Raw genomic sequence first — 19,906 nt, forward strand, 5'->3', positions numbered from 1 at the left:
CATGATATCATCATGCTGGGGACATTGCACAGGGTTGTGGCTGTTGGGGGTGGGGCTTTCCCCCACTGGCCAGCTGGCTGGCAGTGGGCAAGAGCCCACAAAATCAGAGGATCCCCTGCTCCCACCTGGGGACTGGCAACCCTATAAAATCTGCTAACAACGGATTAAGTGTGAGGATGTCAGCTGGATATCTGAATAATATATCTGAATTAAAATGTGTCCATTAGAAATCAGCCAGACTTGTAGACTATGTGATGTTTCCCAGTAGCTTCACTGAGAACATAGTGGGATCTAGTGATCTCCTAGCAGTCTTCACTGCGCCAAGCCTGGAACAGAAATCTTCTAGCTGCATTGGAATAGCCAAGACAGGGGAATATCCCTTCTCTAGCAGGGGCCTGGCAACTTTCAGAATGTCTAATGTAAACTTTCCTTCCTGTATTTTTACATCACACTTTTTTCAGCATCCATCAAACACAGCAGGCAGTTGAGTTCCATCTTCTGTCGGCCATCACCTTGAAAGCTCCCTTCGCTTCCTCCTCCTCTTCCAACTTTAGACTAAAATGTAAAGCAAATTTTCAGCTTTCCATTGCTGATGTTAATGGCTGTTCTTGTTTTGTATGACGCCCATGCCTCCGGCTTTGACCCTGATTCCGTGTTTGTTCCTCCCAGGCCCACTTGAATTCAATTTCTCCTCCACTCAGGTGATATTTCTATTAGCCGAGATGTTTCTGAAAACAGTGCCTCCTCCTATGAGTCATGCGGAAATGAGAAACTTTGCGCTTTCAGAGCCATTGCTCTTGAATTACATCAATACATTGGGCTGCAGCCTTGGCTGCCTACCTACCCAAAAGCCTAAAAGCATCTGAGGGCCATTTAGTAGGACCAAATGTAGAATTAACCTTGTTGATCACAGAGTTGGAAAGAGTCAAAGAATCACGTCTTGCAAACCGGCATCTATTTACCTATCCCTGTGGATTATTTTCCCCCAAGCCTACTGTATATGTAAGTTAGAATCATAGAATTGTAGAGTTGGAAGGGATCTCCAGGGTCATCTAGTCCAACCCCCTGCACAATGCAGGAAATTCACAAATACCTCTCCCACACACACCTTCAGTAACACCTGCTTCATGCCCAGAATATGGCAAAAAAAATCTCCAGGAACTCTGGCAAAACTGGCCTGGAGAAAAATGACTTCTTCCTGCCCCTTAAGTGGTGATCAGCATTTCCCTGAGTGCAGAAGAAAGGGCCACGAGAACTAAGCACTGATGCAACCCTTCCTGCCCTCCCTCTTATGATCTGCGTAAGTTCATAGAATCAGCATTGCTGTCCAATGGCCATCTAGCCTCTGTTTAAAAAAGCCCAAGGAAGGAGAGCCCACTGCCCCACTGAGGAACCACTCTAACTGTTAGGAAATTCTTGATAATATTTAGCCTAAACTCTTTTGATTTAATTCCAACCTGTTGGTTCTGGTCCAACCTTCCGGGGCAACAGAAAACAACTCCATACCATCCTCTAGATTACAGCCCTTCAAGTGCTTGAAGATGGTTATTGTTATCACCTCTCAATTGTCTCCTCTCCAGGCTCCTTCAGGCTTTCCTCACAGGTCTTCTCTCTGACATACTTGTTTTCATATGAATGGAATCATCTTTAAATAATCAGGAAAACAAACATTTTAGGAGTTTAGATGCAAATCTTCAACAAAAGGAAGTTGAAATTTTGGTTTCAGATTCTGAATTTGTAAATAATTCTGTGTCAGTTGTAGTTATTACAACGCCTGCTTGTTGCTAGCTACCTCAGTATATTTATCAACTACAGCAAAAAGAAAAAAAAAAGAAAGCTGGAATTCTTACCAAATTTCACAGCTGTTTTCAGCTGGAGACTTTACTGGATCTCAAATCTATATTAAAGGGTAGAATCCTAGAGTTTTGCATGCCAATGTGTTTCTTGTCTGTTCCTCCTTTTTGCTCAGGACCTGTGGGATCCAGCACTTGGAAAGGGCTGGTGAGAACCTCTCTCTCTTCAAGTCTTTTTATTTCTGCATTGTCACCTTCTCCACGGTGGGCTATGGGGACGTCACCCCCAAGATCTGGCCCTCTCAGCTGCTAGTTGTGATCATGATCTGTGTGGCCCTGGTTGTGTTACCACTTCAGGTAAGGCTGGATGAGCCATGGCCAAAGTCCTGTTTAACTTGTTATGTTTCTGGTACTTGGAAGTATTTTGGTACTCCTACCTTGCAGGAGAGTACATTATATAGGATCCTCTCAATACACACCAGTCATCATTCTGTGCAAACCAGGCAATGCATGTATTTTCCATTTTCAGCATGCACAGTCAGAAACCCAAATTTACTACTGGTATGAATTAGGGAAATATGAGCATCCCCCTAGTCGCACAAAATGGCAACTGCAAGAATCATAGAATTGGAAGGGACCTCTAGGGTCATCTAGTCCAACTCCCTGCACAATGCAGGAAACTCATAAACACCTCCCCCAAAATTCACAGGATCTTCATTGCTGTCAGATGGCCATCTAGCCTCTGTTTAAAAACCTCCAAGGAAGGAGAGCCCACCACCTCCCGAGGAAGCCTGTTTCACTGAGGAACTGCTCTAATGGTCAGGAAGTTCTTCCTAATGTTGAGCCGGAAACTCTTTTGATTTAATTTCATCCCATTGTTCTAGTCCTACCTTCGGGGGCCACAGAAAACAATTCCACACCATCCTCTATATGACAGCCCTTCAAGTACTTGAAGATGGTGATCATATCACCTCTCAACTGCCTCCTCTCAAGGCTAAACATCCCCAGCTCCTTCAACCTTTCCTCATAGGACATGGTCTCCAGACCCCTCACCATCTTCGTCGCCCTCTTCTGGACCCGTTCCAGCTTGTCTATATCCTTCTTAAAATGTGGTGCCCAAAACTGAAGACAATACTCCAGGTGAGGTCTTACCAGAGCAGAGCAAAGCGATACCATCACTTCACGTGATCTGCACACTATACTTCTGTTAATACAGCCCCAAATTGCATTTGCCTTTTTAGCCACCGCATCACACTGTTGACTCATGTTCAGCATATGATCCACTAAGACCCCTAGATCCTTTTCGCACATACTACTGCTAAGACAAGTCTCTCCCATCCTATAACCATGCATTGGATTTTTCCTACCTAAATGCAGAACTTTACATTTATCCCTGTTAAAATCCATTTTATTGATTTTAGCCCAGTTTTCCAGCCTGTCAAGGTCATCCTGTATCCCAGGGGTGGCCAACGATAGCTCTCCAGATGTTGTTTGCCTACAACTTCCATCAGCCCCAGCCAGCATGGCTGATGGCTGGGGCTGATGGGAGTTGTAGACAAAAAACATCTGCAGAGCTACCGTTGGCCACCCCTGCTGTATCCTGTTTCTGTCTTCTTCTGTGTTTGCAACCCCTCCCAATTTAGTATCATCTGCAAATTTAATAAGCATTCCCTCTATTCCTTCATCCAAATCATTGATAAAGATGTTGAACAAAACAGGTCCCAGGGCAGATCCTTGAGGCACTCCACTTGTCACTCCTCTCCAAGAGGATGAGGAACCATTCACAAGCACTCGTTGGGCGCAATCTGTCAACCAGTTACAGATCCATCTAGCAGTAACAGGATGCAAACCACATTTTACCAACTTGTCAACAAGGATAGTATGGGGAACCTTATCAAAAGCCTTACTGAAATCAAGATAAATGATGTCTAGAGCATTCCCCTGATCCAGCAAGGTGGTCACTTTCTCAAAAAAGAGATCAGGTTAGTCTGACATGACTTGTTCTTGAGAAAACCATGCTGGCTCTTAGTAATCACATCCATTCTTTCTAAATGTTCCAAGACCAACTGATGATTTGTTCTAAAACTTTTCCAGATATAGACGTCAAGCTGACGGGTCAGTAGGTACCCGGATCGTCTTTTTTTCCCCTTCTTGAAGATGGGGACAACATTTGCCCGCCTCCAGTCTTCCGGCACCTCTCCTGTTCTCCAAGAATTCTCAAAAATAATATCCAGAGGCTCAGAAATTACATCTGCGATCTCTTTTAGAACCCTTGGATGCAATTCATCTGGCCCTGAGAACTTAGTTTCATTTAAAGAAGCGAGGTGTTTATGTACTACCCCTATGCTAATCCTAGGTTGGAACTTCATACCCTTCTTATATGTTCGGGTTTTGCCATGTTGAGCACCATTTCCCTCAGAAGAGAAGACTGAGGAAAAGTAGGAATTGAGCAGTTCCGCCCTCTCTTCATTACCCATTACAATTTCATTTTCTTGCCCTCGCAATGGGCCTACCATGTCCTTGCTCTTTTTCTTAATCTGAACATAAGAAAAGAACCCTTTTTGGTTGTTTTTAGCATCTTTGGCCAGCCTAAGCTCATACTGAGCTTTAGCTTTCCTAACTTTTTATCTACAAGCACTGGTGATTTGTTTATATTCATCCTTGGTTATAAGGCCCTCCTTCCAATTCCTAAAGGAGTCTTTTTATTTCTCAAGTCTTTAGAGAGCTGTTTATGGAGCCACTTCACCTTCTTTAGGCTTTTTCCATTTTTTCTTCTCACAGAAATCGTCTGTGATTGCGCTTTCAGTATTTTGCTTTTAAGAAACTCCCACCCCTCCTGAACCCCCTTCCTCCTAAGTATTTCTGACCATGGGATTTTACCCAGCATAGTTCTAAGTTTATCAAAGTTTGCCTTTCTGAAGTCCAACTTCCCTAAGACTGTAAATTCCAAAATCACATGGTCACTACTGCCCAGGGTGCCCACTATTTCCACTTCAATCAATTCTTCCTTGTTAGTGAGAATCAAATCCAAGATAGCAGATCCCCTTGTTTCCTTCTTCACTTTCTGGAAAAGGAAGTTGTCAGCAAGACAAGTCAGGAATCTATTTGACTTTTCATTTTTAGCAGAGTTGGACTTCCAACAGATGTCCAGGTAACGGAAATCTCCCATGAGCACGGTATCCCTTCTCTTGGAGAATTTTGCAATCTGCTGTAGAAATATCTCATCAAAGTCCTCTGCCTGACTTGGTGGTCTATAGCAGACCCCCACAATAATATCACTGTTATTTCTTACTCCTTATATTTTTACTCAGAGACTCTCAACTGAGCTGCCATGCTCAGATTCACATATTTCCTCACAAGTATATACCTTCTTCACATATACTGCTATGCCTCCGCCCTTTCTCATTTGCCTGTCCCTTTTAAATACGTTGTACCCCTGAATCCTAATATTCCAGTTGTGAGTGTCATCCCACCAAGTTTCAGTAAGGCCTAATGTCATAGTCTCCTTCCTTTATTAGGACTTCCAGTTTCTCCTGTTTGTTTCCCATACTCTGTGCATTAGTGTAGAGACATCGGAATCCACGTTTTATGTATCCTGAGGGTTTAGTTTCCATACAAGCCTGCAAGTTAACATTACCTAGCATATGCGCCACTCTTTGCAAATCTTTAATGTTCTTATCCCTAGTTTCTGGCATCATACGAGACTTTGAATTATTGTCTCACTCCCCTATACAATTTAGTTTAAAGCCCTCCTTATTAGGTTAGCAAACACCCTTTTCCCTACTGCCTTAAGGTGCAAACCATCTCCTGATATAAGACCACCATCTCAAAAGCGTAAGCCGTGGTCCAGAAATCCGAATCTTTCCTGACAACACCATCGACATAGCCAGTCATTTATTTGAAGTATTCTTCTTTCTCATCCTAAGTCACGACCTTCAACAGGAAGCACTGATGAGAACACAGCCTGTGCACCCAGCTCCTTCACCTTCTGACCCAGAGCCACATAGTCTTTTCTAATACGTTCAAGGCTATGATGGGCAGTATCATTCGTTCCCACGTGGATAGTAATCCGTGGGCTTGATAAGTCTTCCAATCTTTTCTGTCATGTGCTGGATGCGTGCACCCGGCAGACAGCAGACCTCTCGGGATGACAAGTCCGGTTGGCATACTTTGGGTTCCACCTCTCTGAGCAAGGAGTCTCCAATCACCACCACCTTCCTCTTCCTATATTGAGGAGCAGAAGCTCCGGGCTTCTTAGTCACAGGATCCTGAGAAACTTTCTTCAAGCTTTGTGGAGGCTGGGGAAGTAGCCCTTGTTCCAGTGGTTCAGAATCAATTACTGTGAGGAGTTCCTGGAACCTATTGCTGAGCAGCAGGGGCTCAGAACATCTCCTGATTTTCTTTCTCCTTTGGGTTACATTTTTCCAGGAAACCTCGTCCTGTGTTGGGTTCTCTTCTAATTGCTGAGATACCATTTCCTCTCCCTCCTCTTGTCCTTTCAAGAGCATCTCATGCATTTTGTCAAGAAAATCCTCACCTTCCTTTATATACTGCAGTGTGGACAATCGTGCCTCCAGTCCCTGTATCTTCTCTTCCAGCAGGGCCACTTACTTACACTTGCTGCAAGTGTAATTCGTGCTACTCTCAGATAGAAATACAAACATCCCACAGTCTTTACACGTCACTGCCTCTGCTCCCTCACCAACCATACTGCTGCAATCCATTTCAAATTTTTTTTTATCTTCACTTCTCTTTAAATCCCACTAGAAACTAATTGTGGGTAACTACCCACCTTTCCACAGAACCCACAGTCTAGACCCCCAGGCCAAGAGCCCTTTGGCTCTTGCCTTTTGGCTCACGCCTCAGGCAAGGATGAGCCTTGCAAATTAAAGGCTCAAGCCCCCACCCACCTCTGACTCCACAGCCAGAGCAACAGCAGAGGGTGGGGCCAGCAATTACCCCCAGGCAAACAAGCTCTCCTCACTCAGCAACAGCTACACAAAAGACACACAAAAGCAATCAGAAACCCCTCTCCAGCAGGCACCAAGCACTCACACAGTTACCTCCCACAGCAACCCTAGGTAATGCTCCCCAGCAGTTTTAGAAAAGCAAATCAAATCTCACTCACCTTACCAGCAGCTCTATTCTAGATCCAAACACCTTCTACTGCAGCTGAGCCACTTCAGGAGAATCAGGAGGATCACTGGTAGTATGATCTCCTGGTATGTGAGGTAGGAGCTCCACAAATGTAATGACTACAAATGGGCTCAAGACATACTGGCAGAACTAAGGGCAACCAGTATTCCTCAAGTGAACCAAAAGATTTTGCACAACACAATTTGAATTGCAAGGGACATGAGCTAAGTTGCGGGTCATTTATCTGGCAAAAGTGCTGAAAAACTGCATGGCAAAGCATCAGCAATTTTACAAAGGCATTGATCTGCATTCCATAATGCTCTGCTTTGATCTAGTATTCCAGCTATTGGGTGATGAGACTGCATGTCTTTGAAAACCCCAAAAGAGAGACAATTTGGCTTCTCCATTGCTCTTGAACTCTTTTCTTGTAAGGCTCACAGAATCCTGTATCTCAAATATCTCCTGCCCTGGATTCAGGCTGTTGTTTTAAAATTGATTTTCAGAGTGGCTGAGGTATTGTAAGGCATGAGATTGAGACCTACCAGGCTAATGCCATTGCAAGAGCTGAGCAGAGGCAAGCATTTTGCATGACCGGATTAGTTTCTTTGGAAGGAAGCTGAACTAGATGGCAAAGTGTTTTTGCTTAATTTGTCAAGTTCTGTGCTTGTTCAGCCCCTTAAATCGCCAATAGCATGGCAGTGTTGTGTGATACTCAGCAAAATAATGGTGCTGAGACCAAAGCTGAAAGAAACAAGAGACCTTAGTCATAAACAACTCAAAGTGAATAAGTCACAGGGCTCATTGTTATGGATTATGAGCTGCCCGGTTCACAATATCTTTGGCTGCTCAGTTGACTGGAGCAGGTGAGAGTTCTCAAACCAGTCATCTGGGGACGTGCCAGTTTTTCCACTTGGCTGAGAAGCTGTGCAGAATTGTTGAACTGTGTCTGTTGGATGCCCTGAGCTACTGACAAAACAGAGCAGCTGTCCGCTTCCATTCTTCCTCCCAATTCTCTGGTGGGCTGTCTGTCTTGGCCAGATCTCTCCAATGGTTTCATTTCTAAAAGGAAAAGAAATGTTTGTGTGTTTGTGTTAGACCTGGAAGCCATGCTATATGGTGAGGAAATCTTTGCATGCTCTTTTTAATATGAAATCTGTGGGGTTAGGTTATGGTTACTCGATGCTAAGGAAAAAGCAGTCTGCACATGCTCAGAAAACCGGTTCCAAGCTTAATTTCTGGTGTACTTGGTACAAATCCACCCTATGCAGTAGCCTTTTGCTGTCGTTTGGATTCCGTTCTGGTGAGAGAGATGTGTTTAATCTCACTCCATCCTAAGAACTCAGGCTGACGGACATGTTCTTCCCACCCTTCTTTATCCTCACAACAATTCTTTGAGGTAGGTTAGGCTGAGAGAAAGGGAGATGGCATCACCCAGTGAGTTTCATGACTGAGCAGAAACTGAGCCCCAATGTCTGCAGTTGAGTCTCTCACGTACTCACAAATCCTGTTAAGAAACTAGAAGCACAGGGGTGATATGATATTTCTTATCCCGTGTAGGGCCGGCCCTGGACTGTCTGGCACCATAGGCAAGGCTCACTTCTGGCACCCCCTCCTGCACTGATAACAACAAAGTTGCAAGGGGGGTGCCCAATTTGGCACCCCCAGAAGGCCAGCACTTTAGGCAATTGCCTGTTTTGCCCAGTGGCAAGGCCAGCCCTGATCCCATCTGAAGCTGAACCCCCATGCAGGAACATTATAAAAGAATCAGCAATGAATTTACCATACCATGATTTTTTTTTTTAACAGATTCTGTAGTTGCAAGTGTTTAATAGAATCTGAGTGAACTTATATTTGAGTCTTCGAAATGATATTGAAATGTTCAGATGAATAAATTATAATTCTTCAATATTAATGCCGGTGATATTTTCTTTCCAAAAATGTTCCAAGTAATTCGCCTTATCTCAGGGAAAAACCAACAGCATTTATTGTGGTCTCAGCTTTCATGGGGTGGATAAAATCACTTGACCAGATGCATTAGATGTTTATATAAATGGGTCATAGATATAGTTGGTTTGAGTACAAAGAGGGGAAACCATTTTAAAATTATTCTCAGTAATATGTTAAGCAGCTGTGTGAAGCAGGCCAATATCTTGTTATAATGACTTAAATAAATTATTTCAACAAGCATTATGACCCACTGAGATTTGAGAGATGATGGTGTTGCCTAAGGCCACCCAGGAATTTCATGGATAAGCTGACATGCTGGAACTAGAAGAGGCTTGGCTCATATTCTCTAAGGCCGTTTTCCCACTGACCTTACCCCGGAGCGACATCCCTCTTCACTGCGCAGCATCTGTGTGGATTTCCCACCAACTGCTGCGCAGAACCAGGAAGTGCCACGGCTTTTGCGTCGCAGATGTAAACTGCTAAAAACCAGTTAACATCTGCGATGCAAAAGCCGCGGCTCATCCTGGTTATGCGCAGCAATTGGTGGGAAATCCGCGCAGACGCTGCGCGGTGAACAGGGACGTCGCTCCGGGGTAAGGTCAGTGGGAAAACAGCATAAGAAACAAACACATTCAGTCAAACCAAAATATTCTCAGAAAGACAAGTGATGCAGCAACCTTGCTGAAGTTAAGCAGATGTAAGTCTGGCCGGGGCAAGTTGTATATCAACTGGAGCTCTACAGTGGAAGGCAGGTGGGGAGGGAATGTATGTATCACATGGATGCAGGGCTTTTTTTGTAGCAGGAACTCCTTTGCATATTACATCACACACCCCTAATGTAGCCAATCCTCCAAGAGTTTACAGGGCTCTTAGTACAAGGCCTACTGTAAGCTCCAGGAGGATTGGCTACATTAGGGGTGTGTGGCCTAATATGCAAAGGAGTTCCTGCTTCAAAAAAGACCTGCATGAATGAAATGGCTTGGGAGGACCTGCACTCTGAATTGTCAAAGTCAATTTTTTTCCAACCTGGGTAAAAAAAAAAAAATTAAAAACCCTATCTGCTCTTTTGCCTGCAGTTTGAGGAACTTGTGTACTTGTGGATGGAACGGCAAAAGTCAGGCGGGAACTACAGTCGCCACCGAGCGCAGACAGAAAAACACGTTGTCCTTTGCGTCAGCTCATTGAAGATTGACCTGCTCATGGATTTCCTCAATGAATTTTACGCTCATCCTAGATTGCAGGTGATGGATGGATTTATAGAATGAGAAACGAATGGGGGTTATTTTTCTCAGAAGTGATTCTTAGAAACCTGCCTGATAAAAAAATGTGGTCTGGGGCTGAGATGAGATAGGACGATAAAATCCCTGATTGGAATGATTTCAAATGTTTTCACTTTAATATTGGGTGCATTGTTCCTGCATTGCATTAAAACCGATCAAAATACAATGAAAACAATTCTTACAGCATAAACAAAAGAGCCAGTGTGGTGGAGTGGTTAAGAGTGGTGGACTCTAATCTGGAGAACCGGGTCTGATTCCCCACTCCTCCACATGCAGCCAGCAGGATGATGTTGGGTCAGTCATAGTTCTCACCTCCCTCCCTCCCTCCCTCCCTCATAGGGTGTCTGTTGTGGGGAGAGGAAGGGAAGGCGATCATAAGCCACTTTGAGACTCCTTTGGGTAGTGAAAGGTGGAGTATAAAAACCAACTACTGCTACTCCTTCTCACTTTTTGGAGCATGTTCTTTTTTAAAACCAGGAAATACATATATTCAAATAAGCATGGGGGGGGCTTACATTATATCTATGCATTTTTGTTATCAGGCTAAAAGCAGGGGTTGATTTTTTAAGAAGAATCTGATTTCATGTTTTCCTTCTTCATTTTTTAAAAACATAAAATGTAATGCTGAAAACACCCTATCAAGATTCGTGTAAATAAATACATATGATGGTTTGTTATTTCATGTCAGGGTTTCTCTTGCAGGATTACTACGTGGTGATCCTTTGTCCAACAGAGATGGATATACAAGTGCGGCGAGTCCTTCAGATCCCGCTATGGTCACAGCGGGTGATCTATCTCCAAGGATCAGCACTGAAAGATCAGGATCTCATGAGGGCAAAGTGAGTGGGAAAAGGGAACCAAACTGATAAGAAACATCCTGAAATTGTCCCATAAGTTTTCAGAGTTTCTGTATTCTATACACAGTTTCTTTCCTATTTGAGGGGGGATGTTGCTGGGGTGGGGGGGATAACTGGTATAGCCTTAAGAGACTGAGCTATAATCCAGGAAATCCTTGATATGAATCTCACCCCTCCCAAGAAAGAAGCAGGAATGCTGAATAGTTAGTGTTGATTTGGCAGTGCATCAGGATATGATAAAGAGTGGCATAGTGTATGAGCCTCTGCTTTCCATGTGGAAGGTACCAGGTTCAGTCCCCAGCATCTCCAGTTAAAAGGATGAGGGAGGGAGGTGAGGTAAAAGACCTCCAACTGAGACACTGGAGAACTGCTTACAGCTTGAGTAGACAATACTGACTGTGATGGACGAAGGGTCTGATTCAGTATAAGGCTGCTTCATGTGTGAGAATGTCTCATGTGTGAGGGGAAACCTGGATTCAAATCTGCTTTCATCCCTAAAACTACTGGGTGATCTTGAATTCTTTCATTCACTCTCCTCACAATTGCCGTTATAAGGATAGAGAGTCACTGGTGCCCCTTTGTCTCCTGGGGGAAGGGTCAGATAAAAATAAATTCACAAAGTGGTCTTAGATAAGTCAGACCCGGCCCAGCCCCATCTGCATTATGGAGATATAATGATGCTGACCTACCCTACAGGGATGTTATGACGATGGTAGCCAGATAATGTGCGTGTAGGGCATTAAGTATTCTGAAGCATTATATATAAATTTGAAGTGCATTACTGTTGTGAGAATGTATTCTCTGCCTGATGTGAATGAGTTTGGTTTAAGAGGACTGAGGTCAAGGCCTATGAAAAAAGTGTGTCTGTGGAAGCTTTTTCAGTGGGGCGATGGTTGCTAGGAGCTCTGCTCAAATATTCCTCACAGCTTGGCAATACTCCCTCTAAGCTGTGGAGTCTTGTGAACAAAAATTCTACTTCATGAACTACTGGCATTAAAGTTGTGAGCTACTGCATATGTAAGTTTGCTCTGGGGTCATTTTTCCTGAGCTAAGACAAAAATGTGTGAGCCAGAGGCTAAACAACTGTAAGCTCACACTAACTCAGCTCAGAGGGAACATTGTAGCTTGGGGAAGGATATCCCAACCAACTGATGGGAGGGGAAAAGAGTTGGTTTTTATATCTCACTTTTCACTACCCCAAAGAGTCTCAGAGTGGCTTACAATTACCTTCCCTTCTCTCCACAACAGACACCCTGTGAGTTAGGTTGGGCTTGGGAGAGTTCTGAATGAACTGTGACTGACCCAAGGTCACCCAGTAGGCTTCATGTGGAGGAGGAGTGGGGAATCAAACTCGGTTCTCCCGATTAAAGTTCACAGCTCTTAACCAGTACACCAAGCTGGCTCCCAGAGTACATATGTGATGGAAGAGAGGACAACAAAAAAGAAAGACTGATAGTTGCAAGGTGGCTGAAGAATCTTGGGGGTGCAGAGTCTCTGGAGGTCTGCTCTGGCATAAGTGGATCTGTTGTCCTGTAGGAGTCTACCCCTGCCCCTCCTCATCTCATATAGCCCTGTTCCTTTGTGCTTTAATCAAGCATTCAGCTCCTATTGGCTGTGATTGACAGGATCCATTATATTTTCAGGATGGACAATGGAGAAGCCTGTTTCATCCTGAGCAGCCGAAATGAAGTGGACCGCACAGCTGCTGTAAGTCAGAGATGGCTAACAAAATCAACACTGGGAGGAGGGGAGCTGGGTCCAAGCAGAAACACTGGGAGGTGCCACAGGATGTTAGCAAGATCTAGGCCAAGCATCCTCTTATGAGAGGGAGGCAGCTGTTTCCTAACAGGTGCTACTTGCAGGCACGAAGGTGATCTCTCTTGGGCTCTTTTGGAACGTTTGTTGCTCCGATGAGGTGAAGGGGAGCCAGGATTGGTTCTTTGCTAACAAGAACCACATGGAGGTCTCTGTGCCAGCAGACGTGCCTTCTTGTTGCACACAGACTGCTTCAAATCCTGCGCTTTGGATTGCACATGAAATTTAGTAGCAACTTGAACATTTGGGCAGATTTCAAGTACTGGGAGAAGAGGGTTCAATTCAAGTACGAATCCTGCCCTTTTGACTTCACTTACATGATGCAGCAAACAAGTGTCCAAGGTTTTGTGTCGTTGTTTCCTTTCTATAGGATCATCAGACTATCCTGAGAGCCTGGGCAGTAAAGGACTTTGCTCCAAATTGTCCTCTTTATGTTCAGATCCTCAAGCCTGAGAATAAGTTTCATGTGAAATTTGCTGGTAAGTTTCTTTTTTTATTCCCTTAGAAAACAAAACACTGAAATGGTGTTATCTGGAAGAATATTTTCAAATTCGATGTACAAAATCCAGACTCCAGAGTCTTATTTGAGAATCTTTATTCTGAAACTATATTGTATAATTTTACTGTAAAATCTAACTGTTCCTACTGAGCAGGAATTGGGACATAAGAACATAAGAGAAGCCATGTTGGATCAGGCCAATGGCCCATCCAGTCCAACACTCTGTGTCAAACAGTGGCCAAAAAACCCAGGTGCCATCAAGAGGTCCCATCAGTGGGGCCAGGACACTAGAAGCCCTCCCACTGTGCCCCCCCCATGCACCAAGAATACAGAGCATCACTGGCCCAGACATAATGCATCATCTTATGGGTTTCCTGCCTATGGGCTGTCCAACTGGACCCCTTGCTGGGTCCAATCCCTGCATTGTGGAGATGGCAAACTAGATCCTGGCCTAGATTTTTCTTGTATTTGAGAAAGATAGAGGATGGAGAAGGTGTTTTAATGTCAGTTACTTAATGTGTATGCCACTCAAATGGCCTATGCATTTTTGTAATCATAAATAGGGTTATATTTTTTTTAATTTCAGCCAATAAAAATCCAGATTTCACTGCTCCTGAGCATCATGCTCAACAAGAAACATGCTTGTTTGACATACATTTTTAAAATCCTGATCAGGAATAAATACACTTCTGGTTTAGTTTATTTTTGGCATGAATTGCTAGCTGCTGCAATATGCTAACTGCAGGTGAGATGGTACAGGAGGGGATATTGTCATTTAAGTTTTGAGATTTTTGAATGTACAGATCTGCATCTCCAAAAGCCATGCTCTAAATTAGGGGTGTCAAACTCATTTGTGTATGAGGGCTGAATCTGATATAAATGAGAAATTTTTGGGCCGTGCCATGTGTGTCATAAAATGTAATGCCAGGTAGCAGAGATATAAACTTTATAAAGGACATAGCCAAATGCAATTAAAGGTTTTTTTTTTTTTAACTTAAAATAAAGCACGCTTAAAATATTAGCACTCATTGGTCTTAAAGATGCTTTCTTTGTGTCTCTCCCATGGGATCCAGGGAAATGGGCAAAGGAATCTCTCTCTTTCCTTCCTTCCCCAGGGGACCAGGAGGGGGAGGAGCCTGACTCAGAAGCTTTCTAGAAGGAAGAGGGGCCTGGCTCAGTAGCTCTGCTGTGGGATTGAAAAAGCTTGTCAACACAAGCTAGCCTTCCTTCCTCCCCAAGGGAAGAGCCTCAGCCAATGGAGAAAATAGAGGCTTTGCTCTGTAGCTCCTGTGTGATTGAGCAAGCCTTGCAAAGCAAGCTGTAATCCAGAAGGAAGCAAGAGAGAGGGAGAAGGAAGCAGATGACAGCCAGTTGCTTGGGGGCCTGATAGGAGCCCTCCAGGAGTCTGATTCAGCCCCCGGGCCACATGTTTGACACCCCTGAGTTACCATATGTCTGTAAAATTGATTGGTTCAATTTATTTGGGAGGGAAGAGAGAATAGAATTCCACAGCACCTTAAAGACTAACACATCTCTCAAGTTGCTGAACTCTGAGCAGTGCTATCCTGGGCAGAGATGTTCCCTGCTAAGCCCATTGACCTTGATGGCCTGAGAAAACTGTAACTCTATTTAGGGTTTCACTGTAAGTGAACTTGCTAGGAAGCTAGAGCAAAACTTGGACTTTCAGGATAGCTAGACCAGCAATTTCACTCTCCTCAATTTTTTTCTTTCCTTCTTGGTGGTCCATCTTTGCTTGTGATTTCTTTGTGCAAGCATGCCTGAAAATCATGGTTGATTTCTGGCAACCCCTAGTGAGGCTTGGATCTTCTGAAAGGTGGCTTGCTATTGCCTGCCTCTGCATCCTGGCCCTGGTATTCCTTGGAGGTCTCCCATCCAAGTACTTGCCAGAGTCAACTCTGTTTAGCTTCTGAGATCTGATAAGATTAGGCTTACCTAGGCTATCCAGACCAGGGCGACTTCTACTTCATTTTGTCGGTTTTTCTCTTTATTTTATCCCTGTTTTCATTGTTCCCTGGGTAGGGATTTTTTAAAAAACTTAGATGCTAGAGAATGAAAATAAGATGCTGTTATCCTCCCACAACTAATCAGGCACTTCCTGCTGAGCAGGAATTGGGACGTAAAGTATCAGCTTCTGGGTATCCTGCATGTGGGCTCTCTGATTGGACCCCTTGCTGGGTCCAATCCCCACACTGTGGAAATGGCAAACTAGAACAGGAGTCAAAAGAAAATACCATGCACTGTATTCATGTAGACCAGAGGAAAAGTATAGGCTGTGATGGCGGTGATGCTGTATGACAAATTCACAGCCCATGAGAAATGTCACAATTAGGTGTATGTGAATGAGGGTATGAATGATTGAGGCTTCCGTTTTTCGTGTATATTTTTGTTGCTGGTTTCCAGTCTCCACTGTTGAGTTTGAACATTCATTTGTATAGCATATGCATGGTGTAGATTTTTGATGTGCAGTAGATTTGATGCTATTACCTATAGCATATAAGGCTGGAAAATGCATACATTTAATGGGAATATCCAGTATGCAGAAACAGAAAATGGCAATAAAATAAAAGAAACACAGATTCAATTTGCACAAGGGAGAAGCACAATTGAAATGGAAACCAAATCCTATGAAGAAAGGTTGAAGGAGCTGTCATTTAGAGGATGGTGTGGAATTGTTTTCTGTGGCCTCAGAAGGTAGGACCAGAACCAATGGGTTGAAATTAAATCAAAAGAGTTTCCAGCTCATCATTAGGAAGAACTTCCTGACAGTTAGAGTGGTTCCTCAGTGGAACAGGTTTCCTCGGGAGGTGATGAGCTCTCCTTCCTTGGAAGTTTTTAAGCAGAGGCTATCTGACATTAATGAAGATCCTGTGAATTTAGGGGGAGGTATTTTTGAGTTTCCTGCATTGTGCAGGGGGTTGGACTAGATGACCCTGGAGGTCCCATCCAACTTTATGATTCCATATGTAAACAACTAAGAAACCCATATTTTTTGAAGTCTTAACTCTACAATTCCAAGTGGACTCTAAAGAATGAAAATGGTTTGGTATAGAAGGAGTAAAGTATCCTAAAGATTGTTATAAGACAAATGTTTGTGGGAGTCAGAGATAGGTGTTCCAACAGATCAGAGAATCTAACCTGCTGCTCAAACAGAGCATTGCAAACCTCTTTGCTGACTCACAAACTATCATACTTACCTGAATGCAAGACAATTTTCATTGCATAGAAATTCCACGGTAGTGGGCCCCAAATACTGTATTGTGCTGCCGGAATAACTGTAAGGCTCTTTTTAAAATTTTAGATCATGTGGTTTGTGAAGAGGAATGCAAATATGCCATGTTGGCTCTGAATTGTGTCTGCCCTGCAACCTCAACTCTCATCACCCTCCTAGTTCACACCTCCAGGGGACAGTAAGTAAATGAATTGTCCATAAGAGCAAGCAGGGGAAAGACAGAACTCCTGCTCTGTAAGTGGTAAAGACAGAATGAACATCCTGCAAAGAGTGAAGGAAGGCATGTTTTAACCGTGGTGGGACTGGTTTTAATATTCATTCTCTCTGCCCTGAAAAAGAAAATGTGTTCAAGACACTGCAGCCATACTTGAGTGGCTGTCTCCTCGTCTGTAGTTAACTGATTTTGTAAAATGACCACTATGTGAGCTATGGTTCCGCTGTACGTATAGAATACGGTTTTGAATAGCATTAAAGCCTCCCGCTTGAAAATATATCACATTGAATTATACACACCAATCCCTCTTCGGTTTGCTGGGCTCATAATAAAAATGCAGATGAAAAGAGGTTGTGTTATTTCCCAGCATGACAGCTGGGATTGAAAAAGCACCTGTGATTTCTGGAGCATGTGCCACTGCTCTGAAACACGCAGGCTTCAGCAAAAGCCATCATCCTTATTCACAGCAGCATGCATTCACGATCTGCCCGTTTGATTCATACACTCCCATGGGATCCATAAAATGCATTTGGGGAGTATTTTCATTGCTTGTCATGAGTGATGGCATTGGGGTTTATTTTCCCATTTGGTAGATGTGGCTCACTGGCCCTTGAGTAATGAGGAGCCAAGGCGAATTACCCAGAGAGCCCAATGGAGGTAGGTGGTATGCCACCCAACATATGTGTCTGGCTGCTATCTTATCTACTGGCCTTTACTTAGCTCTTGGCAGCTCATCTCAGAAAGCCTCCTTGTTCTCTAGACCAGCTGCTGGGACCTCAACTGGAAAAATGCTCTTGGTTCTGTATGCTGGTGTCTGTCACTATAGGACATAATTCACACGCGCGCACAACAGCCTTTGGTTCTCCTGGTTCGGCAGATTCTGATCTGAATCTTGGTCTGACTGAGAACCAGTAGGCAGCCGTGTTGGTCTGAAGCAATAGAACAAAGCAGTAGACAAATACACCTTTAAGACCAACTAAGTTTGGTGACTTCCGGAAAGATGGCGTGGTGAGACACAGGGCATTGCTGAGCTCCGGCGTGCACTGTGATTTGGAGCGCTCCAGAGAGGTCCCCTCTTCGTAGGGGGTCTCTTAAGAAGCGTCTGAAAGACGCATCGAAGCTTGGGGGAGCTGGTCGGGGGTTTAGGAGGAACGCGGAGGCGTCCCTTTTACCCCAGCCTGTCCCTCGCCTGGAGCTCTCTAACGCGTAGCGCAACAACCAGGCCTCCGGAACAGGAGCGGAGGGGGCGACTGAACTCAGACGAACTGCCCTAAGCTAAGTTTAAATTGCTAATTACCAACGCAAACGAAACATCAAAGAGAGTCTATTGAAGAATATAGAAAGTACCGTCCGGCGGAGAAGTGGAGAAGTGGAGAAGCGAAGGACGGATCGGAAGCGGCTGGCGACGCGGTGCAGCAGCGGAGAGGCGGAAGGGGCCGCATGAGAGGTCTGACCGGGCGAGAGCGGCGGTGACGGCTGAATAGCTCTGGCTGAGCGGATCAGATATGTACTAGAGTCCGAGGCGCCGGCGGCCTGACGCAGGTGGAGACGGCGGAGCAGAGTTTGGAGAAGGTACCGGGGCGTCGGGGCGACTGGACGGGAGGAGACACGAAAGCGGGCGGCGAAATGAGGAAGCGGTGAAGTAGAGGAACAGCAACAGCAACGGGTTTGTTGAACAGATGTGGTGAACGGAGAGTCGGGGAGTAACAGCCTGGTGTATGGTGCGGAGCGAGGCGGCATGGTGGAAGATGGCGCAGAGCGGTGAGTGAAAGAGAAAGTGGTGGCTGAGAGCGGGCTAAGAGTTAAAGACTAGTAATGAGAATATAGAAGGTGTTTGGAAAGTGAAAAACGGTTAATAAGACTGAAAAAGAAAGAGAAAGAGAAGGAGAGAAGGAGAGGAAGAAAAGGAGAGACAGAATCAAGGATTAATCAAGTGAGGGAGAGACAGTTTTTAGCAGGGAACTCTGCGGCTGTCCCTCCCTTGAAGAAAGGGTGAGAAATAAAAGGATATAAGAACCGGAGGAACTGAGGCAGAAACTAAGACTAAGACTATATATAATAACTCTCCTGAAGTAGACTGTAAGCGGTTGAATAAAAGGGGAGAAAGAAGACAGAAGAAAGGAAGAGGAAGATAAGAAGACAATAAGAAGAAAGAAGAAAGAAAATAAAGTAAAACCAATAAGACTGGACCCTAAATAAACAGTGGTTCTTAGCTGTAATGTTCATACCGCCTTGCTGCTGAATTGTGAGTTGTGTTTGATGAAGTTTGAATTTTGAATACTATATTAATGCCAAATAATGAATTGTTAAAGTGAAGAAAGGCTAGGGGAGGAGATACTGATTTACAATTAATTATCTGTTTAGGTATTGACGTAGGGTGGAATTGATTTACCAATGAAATTGATTTATTGATTTTGGGGGAGAAACAACAAAATGAAATGGTGGGGATTTGATTTGATTTAAGTAATTATTAGTAGCAGTCAAAACGACACATAATTGCTGAATGGTCAATATATGCTAATATCCAGAAGTAATTGCTGTGGGCCGTGATTAATAATTGTAACAGATGATTGGTGCTTTGTGCGGTGAATAAGAATAATTGAACAGAAGCAATATAAAGACAGGAGAAAGTTACTCTAACTGTCTAACTGAGCAGAAAGACTAAGGATATGGGAGATAAGGAAAAAAAAGAAAGACAGATGGAGGCCAAAATTAAAAAAGTGGGCCAGGGCACCTCACCAGGAGGTCAAAGAACCTTACCATCAACAGATAATCAGGAAGCTATAGAGAAGCTGCAAGCAATAATGGTGGCAAGCTTTAAGCAAAGCCAAGAAGCTCTGGAAGCGATGAAAATGGACCTGATGGGGGAGATCAAAAAAACCAATGACAAAATGGACGATTTTCAAAAACAGCTATTAGCTAACACACAGCAAGTGCATAGCTTGGTTGCTAAGGTGGAAAGACTGGAAGAACAAAATAAAGCCACTACAGTGACGGTACGGGAGAGTCAAAATGAATTAGTAGAGTTGGAAGACAAGGTAGCGAAATTAGAAATGGAGAAGGCGGCATATGTACTAAGATTCCAGAATATCCCAGAAGATAGAGGAGAGAACTT

The 19,906-nt window shown here is 44.0% G+C and overlaps 1 protein-coding gene across 3 annotated transcripts in view; it reads left to right on the forward strand.

Annotated features, from left to right (window-relative positions):
- KCNT1 (potassium sodium-activated channel subfamily T member 1) overlaps nt 1-19,906 on the forward strand; it is a 226,893-nt gene that overhangs the window by 152,042 nt on the left and 54,945 nt on the right. For all 3 annotated transcript variants that reach the window (XM_060251558.1, XM_060251560.1, XM_060251559.1), the window contains exons 11-16: nt 1,970-2,150; nt 9,953-10,117; nt 10,859-10,995; nt 12,657-12,720; nt 13,199-13,307; nt 16,647-16,755. In XM_060251558.1, coding sequence (XP_060107541.1) covers nt 1,970-2,150; nt 9,953-10,117; nt 10,859-10,995; nt 12,657-12,720; nt 13,199-13,307; nt 16,647-16,755 — 765 coding nt within the window. The remainder of the gene's footprint in view (nt 1-1,969; nt 2,151-9,952; nt 10,118-10,858; nt 10,996-12,656; nt 12,721-13,198; nt 13,308-16,646; nt 16,756-19,906) is intronic.

Source organism: Heteronotia binoei, chromosome 12 (assembly GCF_032191835.1).
Source record: "Heteronotia binoei isolate CCM8104 ecotype False Entrance Well chromosome 12, APGP_CSIRO_Hbin_v1, whole genome shotgun sequence".
Taxonomy (NCBI): Eukaryota; Metazoa; Chordata; class Lepidosauria; order Squamata; family Gekkonidae; genus Heteronotia; species Heteronotia binoei.